This window comes from Maylandia zebra, linkage group LG17 (assembly GCF_041146795.1).
Source record: "Maylandia zebra isolate NMK-2024a linkage group LG17, Mzebra_GT3a, whole genome shotgun sequence".
Taxonomy (NCBI): domain Eukaryota; kingdom Metazoa; phylum Chordata; class Actinopteri; order Cichliformes; family Cichlidae; genus Maylandia; species Maylandia zebra.
In genome coordinates this window covers 18,373,283-18,395,280 of record NC_135183.1, presented here as the reverse complement: position 1 = coordinate 18,395,280, position 21,998 = coordinate 18,373,283, and the positions used below count along the sequence as shown (strand labels likewise).

The 21,998-nt window shown below is 41.7% G+C and overlaps 2 protein-coding genes across 2 annotated transcripts; both read left to right on the top strand.

The window, feature by feature from the left end:
- The first annotated feature begins 11,154 nt into the window (after nt 1-11,154).
- On the top strand, nt 11,155-13,456 carry LOC143413315 (E3 SUMO-protein ligase ZBED1-like). The gene is made up of 2 exons (XM_076876135.1): nt 11,155-12,830; nt 13,128-13,456. Exons 1-2 carry the CDS (start codon nt 11,561-11,563, stop codon nt 13,454-13,456), a joined length of 1,599 nt encoding a protein of 532 aa, XP_076732250.1. The 5' UTR covers nt 11,155-11,560.
- Nucleotides 13,457-13,852: 396 nt separating this feature from the next.
- LOC143413314 (protein NLRC3-like) lies at nt 13,853-19,340 on the top strand. Its single transcript, XM_076876134.1, has 4 exons — nt 13,853-13,957; nt 16,021-16,054; nt 16,178-18,439; nt 19,131-19,340. The coding sequence occupies exons 1-3, from the start codon at nt 13,853-13,855 to the stop codon at nt 17,110-17,112; spliced, it is 1,074 nt and encodes a 357-aa protein (XP_076732249.1). The 3' UTR covers nt 17,113-18,439; nt 19,131-19,340.
- The last annotated feature ends 2,658 nt before the right edge of the window (nt 19,341-21,998 follow it).

Here is a 21,998-nt window from a genome sequence, read left to right as displayed (position 1 = left end):
AAACCATATGGGCGATATTCTTTTCTGAAGTGACATTATCTAAGCTGCCCAACAAACACACTAAGGGGGAAGTTGGAATGTTACATTTCAGACACTTTGATAAGTCTTCACATATCTCGCGCCAAAACTTCTGAACTGGTGGACAGAACCAAAGAGCGTGGATATAATTGTCCGGTGAATTGGTTTGGCAGTGTGAGCAGTTGTTGGTAGACGTAAAGCCCATCTTGAACATCCGATGACCTGTATAGTGCACTCTATGTAATATTTTGTATTGAATTAATTGAAGACTGGGATTTCTAATTAGATGAAAGGTTTTTAAGCAAATCTGAGACCAGAAGTTTAGGGCTAAGTTAACTGATAAATCCGCTTCCCATTTTGCAATAGGAAGTGATATTGATTCATCTCTTTTATTGATTCATCTGTTTACTTTTTTTTATTGTTTTATGTGGTGGAAATGTGGTTTTCTAATAATACATGTAAAATTAGAATTCCTGCTTCGTCTGCTGTCAGTTATCGTTTTGTAAATGATGACCACAGAAAGTAAAAAAATCTAGTTTTATCTTGCCTGTGCTGATGATGGAGTGGACAAAAGGATCTGCACAAATACATAGAAAATCAACATGAGGACTTTGGAATCATTTGTCTTTCACTCTGGCTGCTTTAGTTCTCTGTAGAGAAGTTTACAGCATCCAGATGGCTGTTATGGCTGTCTGACTGATCCATGACTTCACCTGAGTTTTTCAGCCTTGACCCTTTTCTACACCTTGATTATTGCATGTCAGTTTGTCCAGGAGAGAGCACCCCAGCAAACAGGTTTCCTATTTTCTTCCTGGGTTACTGAAAATAATGGACCATCTGCACAAAAGAGCATCAAGTCAGTTCAAAGCAAAAAAGCAGCACATGAGTGCTAAACTCCTCCACCACAGGAGGTACAATGATCTGGCAGCAACTAAGGCCAACCTTCAGCCTAAATAGTCCATCCATCCATCCATCCATCCATCCATCCATCCATCCATCCATCTTCATCCGCTTTATCCGAGGCCGGGTCACGGGGGCAGCAGCCTAAGCAAAGAGGCCCAGACCTCCTTCTCCCCAGCCACCTCCTCCAGCTTATCCGGGGGAACACCAAGGCATTCCCAGGCCAGCCGAGAGATATAATCTCTCCAGCGTGTCCTGGGTCTGCCCCGGGGCCTCTTCCCGGTGGGACATGCCTGGAACACCTCACCCAGGAGGCGCCCAGGGGCCATCCTTCTCAGATGCCCGAACCACCTCAACTGGCTCCTTTCGATGTGGAGCAGCAGCTGCTCTACTCTGAGCCCCTCCCGGATGGCCGAACTTCTCACCCTATCTCTAAGGGAGAGGCCAGCCACCTTTCGGAGGAAGCTCATTTCTGCCGCTTGTATCCGCGATCTCGTTCTTTCGGTCACTACCCACAGCTCGTGGCCATAGGTGAGGGTAGGGACGTAGATCGACCGGTAAATTGAGAGCTTCGCTTTTACACTCAGCTCCCTCTTCACCACGATGGACCGGTGCAGCGTCTGCATTACTGCAGCTGCAGCCCCAATCCGTCTGTCGATCTCCGGCTCCCTTCTCCCATCACTCGCGAACAAGACCCTGAGATACTTGAACTCCTCCACTTGGGGCAGGAACTCATCCCCGACCCGGAGTGGGCACTCCACCCTTTTCCGGCTGAGAACCATGGCCTCAGATTTGGAGGTGCTGATCCTCATTCCCACTACTTCACACTCGGCTGCGAACCGTTCCAGTGCGAGCTGGAGGCCCTCACCCGATGAAGCCAACAGAACCACATCATCCGCAAAAATCAGAGATGAGATTCTGAGGCCACCAAAGCGAAAGCCCTCCGCCACTTGGCTGCGCCTAGAAATCCTGTCCATAAAAATTATGAACAGAACCGGAGACAAAGGGCAGCCCTGGCGGAGCCCATCACCCACCGGGAACGAGCCCGACTTACTTGCAATGGTTGTATAGGGATCGAATGGCCCGTAGCAATGGGCCAGACACCCCATACTCCCGCAACACCTCCCACAGGACACCCCGAGGGACACGGTCGAATGCCTTCTCCAAGTCCACAAAACACATGTAGACTGGTTGGGCAAACTCCCATGCACCCTCAAGTATAAAGAGCTGGTCCAGTGTTCCATGACCAGGACGAAAACCGCATCGTTCCTCCTGTATCCGAGGTTCGACTAGCGGACGAACTCTCCTTTCCAGCACCCTGGCATAGACTTTCCCAGGGAGGCTGAGGAGTGTGATCCCCCTGTAGTTGGAACACACCCTCCGGTCCCCCTTCTTAAAGATGGGGACCACCACCCCGGTCTGCCAGTCCACAGGTACTGCCCCTGATCTCCACGCAACATTGCAGAGGCGTGTCAACCAATTTTCTCAGTCGATGTCAGCAGCGCTCCGCCAGCACTATACACAGTGCAGGTAGAGCACCGCTTTCCCCTCCTGAGACGCCTGACGGTTTGCCAGAATCTCTTCGAGGCAGTCCAAAAGTCTTTTTCCATGGCCTCTCCGAACTCCTCCCACACCTGAGTTTTTGCTTCAGCCACTGCCTAAATAGTAGCTAAGGTAATTATCACATTGCATACAGGTGAATGATTCTCCATCTGCTTCCAGGTATAAAGGAAAGAAATGTAGATGAGCCACGAGAAGGTTGCTAGAGACATGTCGACCCCACAGACAGAGGAGAGAAAGAGAGTAACAAATGTTAAACTTGGAAAAAACGAACTCAACTGAAATCTCTTTACTTTAATCTGAATTTGATCAAATTTTCCAACACAGCCAGACTTTGACGAGGAGGCTTTGATGCAGGGTTTCCACTCACCTGACAAACACTCTGTCCCACAGCAAGGCAGCTCAACTCACTAGGCAATATTTACTTTTAAGGGAATAGTATTATATTTGAAATTCATTTTGTTTTCTGTGTTCTTTTTAAATGTACTATAAGAAGTTTGTAGTGCAGTAAAAACATCATGGTCCTGGGTTTTGGGTTTTGGACTGAGGATGCCTTCTGATTTCTTATTTATTATTTGATGTTCTATTTTGTTCTTGCTTTGTTTCTTAGTTCATTGTTTCATATATCCCTATTTCAGTTAATATCCTGCTTAGGATTATTTGGCTTATTATGTTTGTTATTTAAACAAAGAGAGGCAGGCACTCCTATCTCTTTAAGAAGCTGATCCATTGCTTGCAGACAGGAAAGCTGCCATGTGATATCTGGGAAATTGCTCGGGGGAGTGTTACTGTGCGTTTATGTGGTGTGTCGACTGACCACTGTGTAACTGGCGCCATAACTCTGTGTGTAATCTAGGCAATCCAGCTGACTATCTAAGAAGAGGGACTGGTACTAAAAACGTCCTCCAGTCTTCAGCAGTGAGGTGGACCCTCACACACAAAGTAAGTTCCTGTTTCTGCTGTAAAGTGAGATGAAACTGAGTCATGCACTAGGATGAAAAATACCATCTGTTAGATATGCTTCTCTGAACCGTTTCATTTGCAGTAACACATCTAAAAAACTGCAGTCCTCACCTGCCTTAGTTAACGTCAAAACTCACGAATCAACAATAATGTCAAATAGAAAACCTTATTGTCCAAAAAGAACACATGGTTTCAAAGAAAGACAACCATTCGGCATCACAATGGGTCCAAGGGTTTCATCACCTAATGGTAGTGTTGGTGCCAGTGCCTAGCCTGGAGGGGTCTGCTTGTCCCTGAGTGGATATGCCTCTCCAGACTGACCCAAGACCAAACTGGTCATGAACGATGTAACAGGCAGCATAACATTCTCCAAAGCTTCTCCAGACCAGTCAGTTACATGTGCTCATGGTGAACATTCTCTCACCTCTGAAAAGCACAGGGCGCAAGTGGTAGACCTGGTGCTCTATTCTGGTCTTCTGTCAAAAATGCCAATCGATCTCCATGGTGCTGGGCAGTGAGCACAGGGGCCACTAGAGGACATCAGGCCCTCAGGTCACCCTCCTGACATCCTTTCCTGATTTTCTGGTGAGAGACAGTGACATAAGCGGCCTGTTGGAGGTGATTTTGCAGGGCCCTGTTACTACAATGCTAATCCTGTTATACCAATCATGCTGATGGGTTAAGGACCTTCTACGGCCCGTCCAGCTCTTCCAGTGTAACTTCCTATCTTCTGGACTCTCTTCCATGCTCTTGAGGCTGTGCCAGGAGACACAGTAAACCTTAAACAGTGCCATGTATTGATGTGGTATCTTGGCAGAGGTGGACTACCTGTGCAACTTCTGTATGGTCCAGATATAACCTCATGTTACCAGTAATGGGCCAACTGGGTCTTTACCTCACAATATAAAGCAGCTTGAGGCCAGTGTTGTTGTGATTTGGTGCTATATAAATAACCCAGCCCAAATGTCAAACTATTGGAAAAACAGTCAGAAAAGATGAGGAGGGAAAAATGTCATGTTGCCTCCACCTGTTTTGGGGATTGACTCATTGTTGCTCCTCTAATGCACTTGTTAATTTCATAAACACCAAAGTAGCTGAAACTGATTAACAAGCTCCTCTGCTATCTAACTGACCACATCAATATCCCAGAAGTTTAACTTACTTGAAGCTGTACTCGGAGTAAAAAATATTCCTGTATTTCTTTTTCAGTAATTATATATCTGACCTGATATTTCAGGAGACAGATCACTCAAGGGAAGGAGGAGCTGTGTCTACTGTTGTGTCAGCACTTGACTCCGCCCATTTGTCTTGAAGCTCATACACATGATTTAGAATTCAAATATCAAATGTGATGATGTTCAGGGCCTCAGCCTCATAAACATGACACTGACAGAGCATCATCTCAGTGCCCAACAACAGGAATATACACAAGAACAATGGGGATTTATTCTGTGTTTGTGTTTCCAGACATCAGCAGCACAACCACAGAGCAGAGTCTCCAGGATGTCTATGTAGAGTTAAAATCCAGATTTTAATATTGAACCTGAACCCTCAAACCCAATGTGAAAGACTGTTTGTTCTTAATCAATCTGATGCTCAGCTAGCAATAGGAAAAATATGTTTTCATAAAAAACAAACTTATTAGTGCACCAATATTTCACGGCAGGAAAGAATTTAGGAATCATTTAGAACCTGTCAGGTTAAATTGTGAATTATAGTCCCAACAGAGAAAACAGTGGTTGGAATTTTGATCTTGTTATCTTTATATGTAGGATATGTCTGCAATGACCTCTTATAATTATTGATTTCATCAATAATTATGTTTCATCCTGCATTGTGATTCTGACACTTACTAGCCCATGACCTCCGATTAGCATATAGTCTTAGGGTGCACAACGTGGAGTGAAACCAGGAGCTTGTGTTTTTCTTCTGTGGTGTTTGTGGGCTCCACTTATATATTGAGGGAGCTTTCCTTAATGAGCTGATGCAGGTTATTAGTCGGGGGCTGGATGGGACCAGTCCCTTCGGATTCTTGATGCTTGGAGATCAAGACTATCTGGCCTTCATTTAGCAGTTCTGGGTTCATCTCACCCATTAGTGAGCTCATTTATCTGTGCTGCCAGACGCTCATGGAGTGTCATCATGTCCCAGCATCTTCACTGATTTATCCATTAACTTTTTACAGTGTAACACCATCACCATTTTTAATTTTGTGATGAATTTTCAGTCAATGTACATCAATCAAATTGCATGGCACAATTCGGAGTGCATTGTTTTGTTATTTATTTTTTTTGGATGTCAATTTGTCATGTTTTAACAATGTGATCTTTTATGGTAACATGTTTTCATGTCATATTCAGCATCAACATTTTTCTTTGTTGTCTGTCTGGAGTATAATGTGTAATATTGTCAATGCCCCTGGGATGTTCATGGCCAGTCGCCTAGCTTGAGACCTCAGAATTAGGGAGATATTCAAAAGGGCTGTTGGGGGGTGGGGGGTATACATATACATATATATACAAAAAACTTTTGTTTACAATGTTTATTTATTTGAAAAAAATGAGTTAAATGTCACCGTTATTATTGTCCAGCCAGAACCAGCGGGGGTGTACAAATTCAGAGGCTTCGTCCACCTGAGGACCTTGCCTTCGCGGTCTAATTGGGACGGATTTTCGGGATTGGGACTGAAATTCGGGATTCTCCCCGAAAAATCGGGAGGGTTGGCATGTATGCTTGGGGGTCACTCTACCAAGTGCTCCGATTACCACTGGGACCACTGTTAACTTCACCCTTCATACATAGGGAGAGGAAACAAACAAGCAAAAGATGGCACAACAGATAGAAACGCAGGTTTGTCCTCTAACTCATCTGGATTGCCGAATATCAACATGCATTTGACTGTGCCAAGTCTCTCCTCTCTCCTCTCCAGCACCCCTGTACTGGCTGCTCCTGACTTCAGCAGGGCCTTCAGGCTGGAAGTGGACGCAAGCACTACTGGCACTGGGGCAGTACTGCTACAGGATGGAGTTGATGGCATCAGTCACCTAGTTTCCTACTTCTCAGCTGAGTTCAAACCTCACCAACTTAACTACTCCACCATTGAGAATTAAACACTAGCCATGTTGCTTACTTTGCAGCATTTTGACTTTTACATAGGGTCAACCACAACTCCTGTTATGGTATACCCATATGGAAAAGATATATATAAATTTTATAAAGTTTGTATCTGTCTTGTGTGAAACTTGTATAAAAAGCATATAAGTGTGAAAACAGATATAAGATCCCTTAAAAAATTATATAAAGAAACTTGTATGTTTTGGATACTTACTAAAACAATGTATGAAAGTAATGCGAAAGTGGCCACTTTCATGAGTAAATCATGTAAGCCTTATATGGTTTACTCATGAAAGTGGCCACTTTCATGAGTAATCACATATAAGTTTTTACTATTTCTTTTCCGTATGGGTATACCGAGCATAACCCTTTGATATTCCTGAAGCACATGTACAACCACAGCCAGAGATTGATGAGGTGGGCTTTGCTTGCTCAAGAATACAATCTAGACTTCAGACATAAGAGAGGTGTGGACAATGTAATAGTTGATGCACTTTCAGGGTGTAGCGTTAACCTCCCTGATGAACATGGTGGTATGTGTTAAAAGAATGTCTGTTTTACTTTATGTAAAATTTTATGTGGGGGTGTTGTGGTCACTGACCTCTGGTGGCTCTCCCTATGTGAGAGAGCTTTTTCTCATTTCTCCCTCTGCTGTATTCCAGCTCTGCCTCATGAGCCGCAGCTGACATGTGTTGCAGCTCATCAGCCATGGCATAAAGACTGCGTCTCTAACCGCCACACCCCTTCTTCTTCTCCCTCCCCTTTTTGCCTGAGCTGTTAGCTGCAGTGGTTTAGGCAGCGGGCTGTAGCTGCGTGTGGGAATTTATGAAACTTGGCGTAACTTTGGTTTTTCTTTCAGTGAGTAATGGTATGCCTTTACTGAGATAATTGTGAACCACAGCAGATAGGGGTTCTTTGCCATTTTTGTTTTGACTGTTTCTCCTGTTTTGTGGCTAGACAAGGAGCACAGCCATTGTATTTTGTTTTCTGATAGAGAGATCTTGGTTTGTCTTTTAGTTAGAAAGGAGGTGTTTTGTTTGTTGTTTTGGCCTTGAAGACCCTGACGCGTAGAGCTTCCCTGTGTTTATTTTTGGGCCTAATTAGTTCTGTGAAATAAACCATGTTTTAATCACATCGACTTTGTGGTCGTAAATAGTTTTCATTACACTTTGTGTTGCCCCCAACCCAGTACTACTTCATTTCTAAGTGGGGTGTAACAATGAGAAGCAAGCTGAGTTTACCAAGTTAATAATAAAACCTTTACTACTTGTGTTCATATGTGTGCTATTTTAAAAAAAAAAAAAAAAAAAAAAAAAAAGAGAGAGGTGATCATATCGCTTTAAGAAGCTCAATTATGACTTGCACACAACAATGTAGTCATGTGATGTGAGGGAGGAAAGAAGAGCTGCTCAATAGGAAACTGCTCAGTAAGTTCTGACTACATGCCATAGTCAACAGAACAGGAAGATTGTCTAAGAAGAATGACTGTTACAAAAACCATCCACTCTTCAGCAGTGTAAGGTCCTGCTTGCAATGAAAAGTTACATGAAGGTGAGTCATGTACAAGGAAGAAAGCACGCTGCTGTTTTTGTTAGATCAGCGTCACTAAAACTGTTAACAGTTATTAAAAGATTCACACATGGTTGTGGTAGTCTGACGGTCTGGGGAGGCTTTGCTGCTTCAGGAACTGCACAACTTGCTGTAACTGGGAGCAAAATTTATCATTCTACCATTTTTTTAAAATTCTGAAGTGCAGTGTTCAGCCATCAGTTCATGCCACCTCTAAAGGGCTACAAATTTAATGTCACCGAGTGAGATGCTTTGGCATGATCTTAAAGGGGCCATTCATCCTTAAAACTTTCCAATGATGCTGAAATAAAGAAAATCATAATTTAAAACCTGCAATTTATGTTTATTCTGGTTACATTTATATAATTATAAAATTTGTTGTAGCTGAAATAATTAAGTGTCACAAATATACCCCTCCCCACCCAGGAAGGGGCAAATAATTTTTCATGACACTGTTTCTATTCAAATGACTTTATGCTTAAATTCTTCAATAGGCATGATAACATCAGAATTGGTGTGATAGAGATTTTAGTATTGTCTAAGCACTTTACAGGTTCAGAGTTTAAATGTAGTATTTGCACAGTGAAGAATATCACTTGTTGAATAGTAAAATAAAACAGCTGTTTTTTCAAACACAGCAGCGTGTGTGTGTGCAGAAAGATCGGACAAGAGAACTGTGCCTTCTGCTCTGCCAGCACTTCATTTTGACTGCCCATCTTCAAAACACAAGTTCCTGCATAGCCATAATCAGGACTTAGGATTTAAATGCCACACTTGATCATGTTCAGAGCCTCAGCCTCATGAACCCAACCATGATAGAGTCATCTCAATGTCCAAGCAACAGGAACATATACAAGAACAATGTGGGATTTATTCAATGTTCCTGTTTCCAGAGGTGAGCAACAGAGACAGAGAGCAGAGTCTCCAGGATGTCTATGGAGAGTGAGCAGCCCAAAGATCCTAATCCACATTTGAGTACTGAACTTGAACCTTCAAACACAAGGTTAGAGACTTTTTGTTCTTAATGGATCTGATGGTCAGCTCACAATGGAGAGAACAATGTTTTCATTAAGGACAGCAATTGTGCACAGATCAGTTTAAATTATGAATTAGAGAAGTCAGAACTGGTACAACAGTGGTCGCAATGGGATCTTCTCACTTTTGTTTATAGGATATATTAATACTCTCCATCCAAGTTTGGGGTTTACTGCCCTGAGTGTTCCAGTTATGAGGACCTCTGGTGCCTTCACTTTTCACATCTTCTTTAGCTCATGTCTCAGCCTTTGCTGTTTCTCAAGCTTCTCATTCTCCTTCGTCTTGATGTTGCTATCACTCGGTATAGCTACATCTATCACTACAGGCTTCTTTCTCTGCTTGTCCATCTATGTGCGGTTGATTGCCATCACCAGATTGCTTTTCTGTATCTGAAAGTCTCACAGGATCTTATTCATTCTCACCCACCATCTTAACCTTGGGACAAGCACATACTCTGCACAGATGTTCCTGTATACTCTGTATGTATGCACTACCTGCTAGCATCTTGCACTCAGCTGTTATGTGCTGGATTATCTCAAGGGCATCTCTATACAGCCTGCATTTGGGTTTTTTGCTGGTGTGGTAGACCACAGCCTCTATTGATCTCAGACCCAGAGCTCGTTCCTGTGCTGCCACAATTACTGCTTCTGTGCCATCTATGATAGTTTCTCTCCTTGCTCCTTTTATTTTACAGGTTCATGCTACCTGAGGTATTCACAAAATATGCGATAATTTGTGGCCATCTTTCTGATGTACTCATGGCTCTTTCTCGTTTCATCCTGGATAGTAGTTCTGACACTCACTAGTCGCTGGCCTCCTTCTTTCCACTTGGTGTATAGTCTCAGGGTGCTGGATTTTGCACGTAACCCTTCAGGGGCTTTCTAGTCTTATTGTCAGTGGTGTCTATTTTCTTCTATGGCCAGCTTATTGTCCAAGCAGGGCATCTGATAACCAGCAGGGTGTAGCTGTCCATTATTCTTCCCATTAAGCTAACGTCTCAGGACTTGCCTTACGCTTCAAAGGTATAGCCTGTGGGATTCCACGGTACTTATAACTATCCTCATTTTCTGCAATGTAATGCTTCTGGTAGTACAATCCTCTCAGTTCTGACTAACTTACTTCTCCTTATTACTACTTTAATGGTTTCTGATATTGTTGCTCCTAGTGGTGGGGATCAACAAATCAATGTCTCATTCACTCCTGGCAAACAGCTTGATGTCATCCATGTAGAGATGGTGGCTGATCCATGACCAGTCTTGTTAATGATCTGGCTGAGGGCTATCAGGACTATCCAGAACAGCAGTGGGGATAGAGCATATCTTTGTAAATGGTGATAACTAGTGATGGCCCGCTTGAAGCTGGCGCTCCGGAGCGTGTGTCGAAAAAAACAACACACTGGTTCAGAAGCACTGTGTCGAGACTTGCTTCGTTTGGCAAAAGTCACGTGACCAGTGACGTCCGAAGCTTCATTACGCACGTAACTGCTTCGGTACCTGATTCAAACGGATATAAGGAAGTGAATCATCCACGGGATTCGTGGAGTGTGTTGATGGTGACAGAGAGCGAAGAGGTGACCATTCCACTGACAGATATGGAACCAGCAAGGAAGAGAGGACGTTCTGGCGTGTGGGAATATTTTGAGTTGATTTCGGTCAATCGGGTAGGTTTGACAGCTTTGTGTTCTTGTTTGCCTCTGTTTTGCATTTGTTTATTTTGACTGAAAAGTTCACAAACCTTGTCTTTACACACACACACACACACACACACATACACACACACACACACACACACACACACACACACACACACACACACACACACATATATACATATATATATATATATATATATATATATATATATATATATATATATAATATATATAGAGAGAGAGAGAGAGAGAGATCTATCTGTGTGTGTGTGTGTGTGGGGGGGGGGGGGGGGGTAGTGTGCATAAATAACACTAGGATCACTCCATGTACTACTTAGGTTCGGTGCTTGGTCTGTGACCAGCAGCTGGCCTACAACAACAACACCTCATCGATGCTGAGGCATCTCCGTGCTAAGCACAATGCGGTCTCATCTACGAGTACAATGACAGTGAATCCAAGCATTCATGGTATGGACATCAACCATTATTCAGTCATTCATTCATTCATGTCTCACATCACTAGCACAAAATGTCACTAATTGCGTTTGACTTCACTTTCTGGGTGAGAGGATGCACTGGTTGGTGGTTCTTCCGCTTCCTATGTAATGTCCGCAGGCTATTGGTAAGATGGGAGGCCCATTTACTTTATCCCACAACACATAATAACCATTGAACTACCTGTGAATACTGGCATTAAAGACTAATCAACTTATACAACACAGTTAAGCCTATTTCCATCCTCACATTCAAATGTTTTTGTGTATTGAAGGGATCATGCACACAAATCCCACTCAGACCAGACAGCAGGTGGTCGATGCTGCTTTGGTGAACATGATCGTGAAGGACTCGCAGCCCTTTTCCATTGTTGACGATGCTGGTTTCAGACAGTTTGTTGGTGTCTTGGACTCAACCTACACAATCCCCACCAGAAAGGCTCTAAAGGAAATGGTGGCGGAAAAGTTCAAGGAGGAAAAGGAGAGAGCAAAGAGAGAAGTGGAGAAGGCTACAGCTGTCAGTCTCACCAGTGACATGTGGACATCCATTCATATGGATGCCTACTTGGCTGTGACATGTCATTTTGTCAATGAACAAGATACACTGTCCACAGTGTTGCTAGGAGTGGGACATTTCCCAAAGGCACATACAGCAGAAAATATTGCTGAGGTGAAAAAGGTTTTGATGGAGGAGTGGGGCATCCAAAATAAAGTCAGATGCCTCGTCACTGATGCAGCACCAAACATGATTGCCTCATCTAAAATATTGAAAGTGCGCCACACAAAGTGCATTGCACATACTCTGAACCTCATTGTGAGAAAATCAATTGACAACACGCCTGGGCTTGAGGAGATCAGAGGTAAGGCACGTAAATTGGTAAGCTATTTCCGATCTAGCACAACAGCAAAGGAGAAGCTCTGCCAAATGCAGCAGCAGATGGGCAGATCACATCTAAAGCTCCTTCAGGAGGTTGATACCAGGTGGAACAGCACATACACCATGCTGCAGCGTCTGTATGAGGAGAGAGAGCCAGTTAGTGCTGCCCTTGTCTCAATGAGAACAGATCTCACACCTGTCACTGCTGAGGAGTACCACTCAGTTAAAGAGTGCCTGGAGGTGCTTTCTCCTTTTTACACAGCCACTACTGAACTTTCTGGAGAGCAGAGAGTATCTGGGTCCAAAGTCATTCCACTTGTCTGCATGCTGCGGTATGCAATTGCTAAAAAACAACCTCAAGTTCTGGATGACAAAGCCCGCCAGCTGTGCATGAACCTCACAAGAATGCTGGGTGAATGTTCGTCTCACTTGGAAACAATGAGTGTCATGACCATTGCTACCCTGCTTGATCCAAGATTCAAGGCTGTGGGGTTTTGCAGTCAGACCAATGCTCAAGCTGCAGTGAGACGTCTGACTGCAGAATGTGCCACCATCATTGAAAATGAAAAAGACCAGATCATGCCCGTCCCTCCTATCCCATCTACCTCGTCACAGCCAGAGCCAGCAACCAGTTCTGCAACTCAGTCAGGTATGGCTTTTGTTGACCTGAAGTCCATAACACAATGACAGGGTTCCAGCATATTCTAAAAATGTCTCAATAGTAAGAATATGCTTTAATATCCCAAAGTTTCAATTCCGTTATTGGAAATATGTGACTATTAGACGTTTCTTAACAAAACGACAATCTGCTTGTCGAAATATAAATTTCATTAGATATCTTTAGTAACACTTACAGTTGAATATTCACATGTGATGTCATTTTAAAATACATCTGGAAATGTCAGTCTACAGAATGTGCAGCTATTTAATTCCATTAGTCTTTCAGGTGGTGGGCTGTGGGATTTGCTGGACAGCCATATGGTGGAGAGGCAGGTGAGGAATGCCACAGCAGATGCCACAGTGGAAGTACAGAGGTACATGGCAGATCCTTTGATTCCCCGGACAGAGGATCCGCTCCACTTCTGGGCAACCAGGAAGAATGTATACCCCCATCTTCATAAACTTGCTTTGCAGTTTATGTGCACCCCAGCATCATCCGTTCCATGTGAGAGGATCTTCTCTAAGGCAGGGGAAATCATATCCAAGAAAAGGAACAGACTCAGTCCTCGCACAGTGGAACAAATTCTTTTCTTGAATAGAAGCCACACAAGATAACCTTAAATGCATCATGTTATATGATTATTTGTATGTGACAAATAAAATTTGAATTTGAATTTGAATCTGAATTTTTGTATTTCACATGTTCGCAAGGATTCCCCCCACCCAGTTCACAATCAGCTCTTTCCCCAGTTTCAAAATATATCAGAGATGTAGCAAATATCATATGATCTATAAACAGATTTGTCCAGGTGTCCAGTGGTTAATTGTTAAGTACCTGGAGGCAGGACCTCACAGCAGAGGCATGCGCCATACTGTGTTGTATGTTATTATATGTATTTTGCATGTATTTTATTTACCAACATAAAGAAGTGACAGGCAAAGAAATACCACACCATGATGCATGTTTACATAAGAACGGTTTATTGATTACATCTACCCATTAGACTAATGATGGCCCGCTTGTGTAGAAGCACTGTGTCGTTTGGCCAGAGTCACGTGATCGGTGACGTCCGAAGCTTCATTCCGAACACAAGTGTTTCAGTGGTTTACAGGCAGGTGAATCATTCGCGGGATTTTGAGTTGATTTTGCTCAATTCATTTTATCTGCCGAAGTGAAAAACCTGACATGTCCAAAATCATGGTTTCATAATGGAAATGCCATTACAGCATATGACTTTAGGAACACTTCTATGTGAATTAAAGCTGATGAAGACTACAACAATGTATTTGACACTATACGTACATTACATTGCTACAGTTTAGACAATCATTTTGTTTATTGTTTTTAGGTGATAGTCTGCAGGACCCAGGAATACCTGCATATCTACCAGCTTGCAGTGTGGTTCCTGCACTCCACAGCCTCTTCTGTTCCATGCAAGTGGATTTTCTCCAGGGCAGGAGAAACTATTTCTAAGAAAAGGAACAGACTCAGCCAGCGCACAGTAACACTAATCCTCTTTTTAAATGTAACTAACAAAAGGGCTACCTGACATTGATCATGTTTTTACTTTGCAAGTTCTTGATTAGGGGTGGGTTTTGATTATCGCCTTTCTGATTACAATCCATGCTAAATTGAATAAAGTGATATTGATTCATTACAATCCTGTGTCGATTTGTGAATTAACGTTATTATGCCTGAAACGCCAGCATCTCAGCTTAAACCTCCCAACATGTCGTCAAACACCATGCAGCTAAAACAGTAACTGCGAGCAGGTTTACGGATTCTGCATACAAACGTGAACACAGAGCGCGGACCCGACGCGTCAGAATCAGATTTTGGTGTGTCGTCGGGTCCGCGCTGTGTTTGCCTCTTTTTTCTTCGCTGGCTTCTGCAGCTGCAGGTTTCATAACTCTCTGTTTACATCTCTAATTAAGTCTCACATGTGTCAGCTTTCTTTTAATAGATACAAAATTATGGATATATACTGTTAAATGATCAGAATTGTAATATTTCTGACTGGGGCAAAACTTTCCAGATTCCAATCAAATTGAATCGGATCCTGTATCGAATCAAAAGGATTCTACAAATCAGTAACAATGCAGCCGTACTCAGCCCCCTAAGCATTTTCCCTTTCCAGTTCACAATCAATCCCACCCCTAGGTCAAAAATATGTATAGGACAATTGGCCTCATCTAATATTTTGTATGAACCTGTCCAGCTGTCCAGTGATTGAATGACAAGTAGATGGTGGAAGGACTCCACAGCAGGGGCATACTCCATAATGTGCTGTGCGTTATCATATGTATAATGTATATATTGCTCACTTATTGTATTTACCAACATCAAGGAGTTATGAGCAAAGAAAGGCCACACCATAGTGCATGTTTAAATAGGGAAAGTTTATTGATCAACATGTATTACGCAAATATGCATTACATTTTTTCAGCCCCCCAATCGAGACAACAAAACCAATTACATGTTCAAAGCAACGGAACGGTGGCCCAATATCGGAGAGAACTCCACTCTTGAGTGAGCAGTGATGATTGAGCAGTCCGTTTTATTTTGCAGATTCAAGCTGCTCTTCAAAATATTCGCCACCAGATGTCACCGGAGAGGACTGTGTTGAAAAGCTTCGAGTAATGAACCATTTTTCGATACAAGCTTCAGTGCTTCGGAAAGCTTCATTTGGCCATCACTAGTGATAACTTCTGCAATTGGCTTGAAGTTGGTGTTTAGGGTTTGTTGGGAAGCGTTCATGTAACAAAGTGTTTTGCTGGTTACCTCTGTGGTGGCCATCTTGTTTTCCCAGTAAAGAAGAGGCCTGCCTCAATTGCAGCTCTTTTATAGGCCAGTCTGTATTAAGAAGGCGTGGTCTTTAGAGTATTTAAAGGGAGGAGGAAATGGATTGGGAGCCATTTTGAGAAGTTGCTGTCTGCGTGTGCATGATGTTGGCAAGAGACAATAAAACAATTACTTCAATTAAGATAGAGTGAAGTCTGATGTTTCCCTCACCGCTCCTCGCGGCGTAACAGGGTTGTTTGCCATATCTACATCTAATTCCCGATGAAGGCTCTGACTTTATTGTCTTTTGTACTGGTCATAATCAGAATAACCTTTATTTGACTAGTGAGTCAATTTCCTTGTTTGTGTGCACTATAATTTTTCTTCATTTCCACAGCCACAGACAGCAAGTTGGAGCAGCTGTATACAAAGTAAGACTGAATATCTGTCTGCTGAAGGGCTTATTTATGAAAACTATTTTTTGGTGTTTTGTTCAGATATTAAATCAATATTAAATTCTTTCTTTGTTCTTGATTGTTTTTCTTATCTTTCAGAAGATGCTGGCCTTCAGGAGCTTTTAGATGAACATAAGATCGATCTCAGGAAGAAATATAAATGTGTGACTGAAAGAGCTGATGAAACGGGCAGTGGAACTGTCTATCAGGGAATCTATGCAAAGTTCAATATCACAGAGAGACAAATTAAAACTGTTTATACCCAGCACGAGGTGAGGCAGCTAGAAATGGCTTCCAAGGAGAAACCCATGCATGACACTCAAATCAGGTGCCAAGACATTTTTGAAGCCTTACCTGAACAACAGAAACCCATCAGAGTGGTTCTGACGACTGGTGTTGCTGGAGTTGGAAAAACATTCTCAGTACAGAAGTTCGCTCTGGACTGGGCAGAAGGTTTGGAAAACCAAGACATTGATGTGGTGGTCTTGCTTTCATTCCGGGAGCTGAACGTGATCATAGATGACCGGTACAGTCTTCTGGAACTGCTTGATGTTTTTCATCCAATATTACGAAAGGTCACAGCAGAGCAACTCGCTGTTTGCAAACTTTTGTTTATCTTTGACGGCCTGGATGAAAGCAGACTTTCACTGAATTTCACTAAAGTGAAGCTCGTGTCTGATGTCACACAGAAGTCATCAGTTAGCGAGCTGCTGACAAATCTCATCAAGGGGAATCTGCTTCCCTCGGCTCTCATCTGGATAACTTCTCGACCCGCAGCAGCCAGTCAGATCCCTCCTACATGTGTTGACAGGGTTACAGAAGTACGAGGCTTCACTGACGCCCAGAAGGAGCAGTACTTCAGGAGGAGATTCAATGATGAAGAGCTGTCCAGCAGAATCATCTCCCACATGAAGACATTCAGCAGTTTCCACATCATGTCTAGAATCCCAGTCTTCTGCTGGATCACTGCTACAGTTCTGGAGCACATGTTGACTACAGGGAGTGCAGAATTATTAGGCAAGTTGTATTTTTGAGGAATAATTTTATTATTGAACAACAACAATGTTCTCAATGAACCCAAAAAACTCATTAATATCAAAGCTGAATGTTTTTGGAAGTAGTTTTTAGTTTGTTTTTAGTTTTAGCTATTTTAGGGGGATATCTGTGTGTGCAGGTGACTATTACTGTGCATAATTATTAGGCAACTTAACAAAAAACAAATATATACAGTGGGGCAAAAAAGTATTTAGTCAGCCACCGATTGTGCAAGTTCCCCCACCTAAAATGATGACAGAGGTCAGTAATTTGCACCAGAGGTACACTTCAACTGTGAGAGACAGAATGTGAAAAAAATTCAACCAAAAAAAATATGAGTACTATGAGGGACATAAAACACGTCCACAAAAACTGATGGAGACTGATGAGCAAGATATTCTGAAGCTGGGAAGCCTGGCGTTTGAACATCTAGAGAAAGGAAACATTGTGTTTTACCGAGAAGACATGGAGCAACATGATATCAATGGTGTAGGGGTCTCTTTGTACTCAAGAGTCTGTACAAATGTCTTCAAAAGAGAATGTGGTATCTTTCAGAAACCAGTCTACTACTTTGTTCATCTGAGCTTTCAGGAGTTTCTGGCTGCAGTCTACATGTTTCACTGTTACACCAACCAGAAGACAGAAATGCTTCAGAAGTTCCTTAGAAATGGTCTTTGTATTTATCCTTAATCTTTAGTATCTTATTCATCATCATCCACAGATATATTCTTTTTGGATAAATTTTTGTGGAGAGTCATGCAGAAATCCCTCGAAAGTAAAAATGGCCACCTGGACCTGTTTGTTCGCTTCCTTCATGGTCTCTTTCTGGAGTCCAACCACAGACTCTTAGGAGATCTGCTTGGTCAGACAGAGACAAATACGCAAATAAATGACAGACTCATAGACCTTTTCAATTCAAAGAATTCAATTCAAACAATGACACTAAACAGCTATAGAAAATTCAGAGGCCTGTGGGGTCAAACAGAGGAAAGACCCAGAGCATTATCAATCACCCAGCGAGTCATCAACAATGTGACGAGAATGAACATTTACAACATGTCTCCGGACAGAAGCATCAACATCATCTACTGTCTGTTGGAGATGAATGACTGCACATTGCATCAGGAAATCCAAGAGTTCCTGAGGTCAAAGACCAAATTAGGGAGAGCCCTCTCGGAGTCACAGTGCACTTTTCTGGTCTTAATGCTGCAAACATTTGAAGAGGTTCTGGATGAGTTGGATCTGTGGAAGTTTAACACAACATTGGTGGGAAAATGGAAATTGATTCCAGCTGTGAGGAACTGCAGAAAGGCTTGGTGAGACAAGGTGTGATTAACATCTTAAATCAGTGTTAATTAAGCTGTTCTGTTTTTATTGTTTTGTTTTTTTTTGTGGTTGATTATTTTTCTGTGTGTGTGTGTTTTATCTTTTTTATTTATCTTTTGTAGTGATAAAAGAATGAGGGTATTGCATAATGTACAATGATATAAGGCTAAAGGTTGTCCTTGTTACAGAAATTATTGCTATTATTTACATTTATTTTGCCTAATCCATTATTTGAGAAAGAATACTGTTAGACCTGGCCGCTCCCTTAGATAGTGTGAGGTTTTCGGCCATTCTGGGTGGGCTCAGCATAAGTGGATGGATGCAGTAATAAAAAAATGTGACTGTGGTTGTCATTGTTGTGGTTGTTTGTTTTGTCTTTGCCTTGTTGTTGCCTTGAGTGTTATTGACTAAGTTTTTAGGTGCAATGTCATTTTGGGTGACTTAGCATCAGAAGGCCACCATTGCATCACTTTTTCTACCTAATTCAAATCTACATGATTATCATGTCTGCATTTGTACACCTTTGGGCCTTTAGGGCAAAGGACAAGGGAGTGAACTGATGAGGACATCTAGTGGGCAAATAATATAAGATAACCACAGATTTGTGCGTGAGCACCCCATTTCCACATGAAATGTATGAAAAACGTGCTATCTTTATAACAAATTTTTAAAAATGTATCTGTCATTGTAGACTTTCTGGATGTCAACTGTCACTGACTCACTATGAAACCATAGCCTCAGCTCTAAAGGCCAAGAACTCCCATGTGACAGAGCTGGACCTGAGCTTGAATGTGATGCAGGATTCAGGAGTGGATCTGCTGTCTGCTGCATTGAAGAGCCCAAATTGTAGACTGGAAACTCTGAGGTCAGTTTACTGAATGTGCCTTAGTTTGAAGTGTTAAGCAAGTCCCTTATAAACTGACACCTATGCTGTGTGATGAATGTAATGTTCCCTGTCTCTGCCCCCCTCCCCCGTGGTGATGCATTGGATATATTTGTGGCCTAGTGTGATATTTTATGTGTTAGTAATCTCTGTTTTCAGTACTTTCAGTACTGGTTTTCCTTTTAGATATGGCTACTGAAGATTACTTTTAGTTAGAATGCTCTGCCTCCAGTGTCTTTCACATTGGGTCCTTTACAATCCATACACCAAACCAGTAGTCGAGGATAAAATCAACAATTCTGTTTTCTAGGTTAAAAAAAGAAAAGAAAAAGGTTACCTCACAGTAATCTGAGATAGGAAAACCTGAGGGCCATATAGCTTTTGTTCTTCAGCATGTAGTCTGTGTTTGTGGCAATTGAAGTCTTCTTTCTGGTTAGAGGACTGTGTCAGATGTCTGAGAGTGATTTGATTTTGTTCTTTTTGATGAGCTTCTAATTTTTGTTGTCATCATTTTGTTTTTAATAACTTGATATTGGAAGTAGCTTTGCTTTCTCTTTAAGTTTAGTTTTTAATTGTAAACAGAACCTGCTTTTTCATGTGGACTTTTTAAACATTATTATTATTGTTACTTCCCCACATTACCGGGTCCCACGCTAACAAAAGACTCTTTTTTTTTCTTCCATATACAACTTAGTTGAGGTAAGTGTGTTTGTTTGTTTGTTTTTAATTCAGGTGTCCTATGGCTTCTTATTTTTATGGACAATTTTGCTGTGTTCAAAATTTGTCGTAGTTTAGGGTGAAGAATGTAGGTGTCTGTCACAAAACGGCTGTGTGTAGGCAGGAGAGGACCCAAATGCAAAACTCACCGAGATGGAACGTGAACTCAAAAGCACAGCTTTATTGCTGAAAACAAGGCCAAACGATACAAAACTAAACTTGGAAAACTAATAATAAATCGTACGCGGGGGGGGGGGGGGGGGGGGGGGGAGGCTAATCATACACAGCTATGAGGGAGGATGCAACACTAACAAAGAGAAACACAGGGCTTAAATACACTGAGGGATAACGATGGAAATGAGACACAGAAGGAGAGCACAGCTGGGAGTAATTGGACTGGATAAGACAAGGGAAGCAAAACTAGAAACAATGACATGAGACACATACCTTCAAAGTAGAACAGTAAACACACAAACTAAACTCTAGACATGTAAACTTGACTAGACTGGGGAGACAGAACATAGGGACCTGGAACATGGGAGAGAAAGGCACAGTAGACATAAGACAGAACACAGGGGAGCCATCACACAAAACCTAAGAACTAAACCCGTGACAGCCGTAATTGAAACCTAGGGAAATGACAATAATCAAAATGGTACAACCAAGGACTCAGAAAATTATATATATATATATATATATACACTGTAAAAACTGTGATTTTGGTTAATTAGTATCTAATAGGAAAGTAATAGTAACTATTACTCAGTAAAAACATGTATGTGGTGTTTTAATTAAATCTAAACAAAATTAAACATTTTTGAGATGTTCAGTTATTTAAATTTTCACAATTTTGTTTGGGGTCAATTAAGCAATAGTTTTGTTGAGCAGATTTAACAAAAATGTATGAGTACCGTGAAAAATGAAGAAATCTAATAGATTTAACTAATGAAAGCATTTTCATTTCAATCATTCTACACTTCCGCCCGTAGTCTGTTGTGCCATGTGCAGGACACACACGGTTCAGCAGTGGATGATCTCCATTTTGTCTGAGGTAAGATTATCTTCATTTGTATGAATATACAACACGTTTTAAACAATAACGTATAGCAGTTTTAAGTTAAAGTTCTAAACAGTATGATACGTCAAAATTAGATTAATAATGACCACTGTAATGACAGTATCGTATTTTTACGCAAAATAGCACGAAGTGGACTGTTAGCATAAGATCACTTTCCAAGCTTTTGTGGCTGTGTTACTTCAGAGCTTTGACTAACCACATGTTTTATCATATTAAAACATATATTAATGATGTATTTCGATGGGCTGTAACCTCCCTCATTTACATCACTCAGTGATGTAGTTAAAAAAAATTGTGCGGGATTTTGTCAGTCACAGTTTTTTGAAGCTTTTGTCTCCACGCAGTGTTTTTCAGTTGTGGTAATTAAGCTAAAGTGGCTCACTCCAGCAACATAACTGGTTTACATTTTCATGCTGTCGGAGCCCTGTGACTTTAGTGCAGGCACAGCTCACATAGAGGGATGATGCGAGTTTCCAGTTAAACTTGGTTGGTGTATCAGGCTACGTCCACACGTACCCGAGTATTTTTGAAAACTGAGATTTTTCTATGCGTTTGGACCTTTCGTTTTATATGTGAACCTCACCTTTAAAAATTTTAGTATTAATTCAAATTTGTCTTTAACAATTTGTGTGTGTAAAATTTTTACTTCAGAGAGTGTGATTGTTATTAATGTTGTCTGCTTTTCAGTTGCTGGAAGATCCCTCAACTTAAATTCAGCTGATCAGTATGTAGACTATGAATTTTAAATAGGTTGTGATGGATGATTGTATTGAATTAAACTACTAGTTTTGAAATTGAAGCAGAAGAAATTGACTAAGTTGACCCTATTTAATATAAGTTAACTCTGCCCATTTACATTTTATTCTAGGTTGAACGAGATA

Coding starts and splice junctions, on each gene's coding strand:
- LOC143413315 (XM_076876135.1), top strand. CDS start 11,561: ATGTTTTTGTGTATTGAAGGGATCATGCACACAAATCCCACTCAGACC. Junction 12,831..13,127: donor CAGTTCTGCAACTCAGTCAG/GTATGGCTTTTG, acceptor TTAGTCTTTCAG/GTGGTGGGCTGTGGGATTTG.
- LOC143413314 (XM_076876134.1), top strand. CDS start 13,853: ATGGCCCGCTTGTGTAGAAGCACTGTGTCGTTTGGCCAGAGTCACGTG. Junction 13,958..16,020: donor TTTCAGTGGTTTACAGGCAG/GTGAATCATTCG, acceptor TCATTTCCACAG/CCACAGACAGCAAGTTGGAG. Junction 16,055..16,177: donor TTGGAGCAGCTGTATACAAA/GTAAGACTGAAT, acceptor CTTATCTTTCAG/AAGATGCTGGCCTTCAGGAG.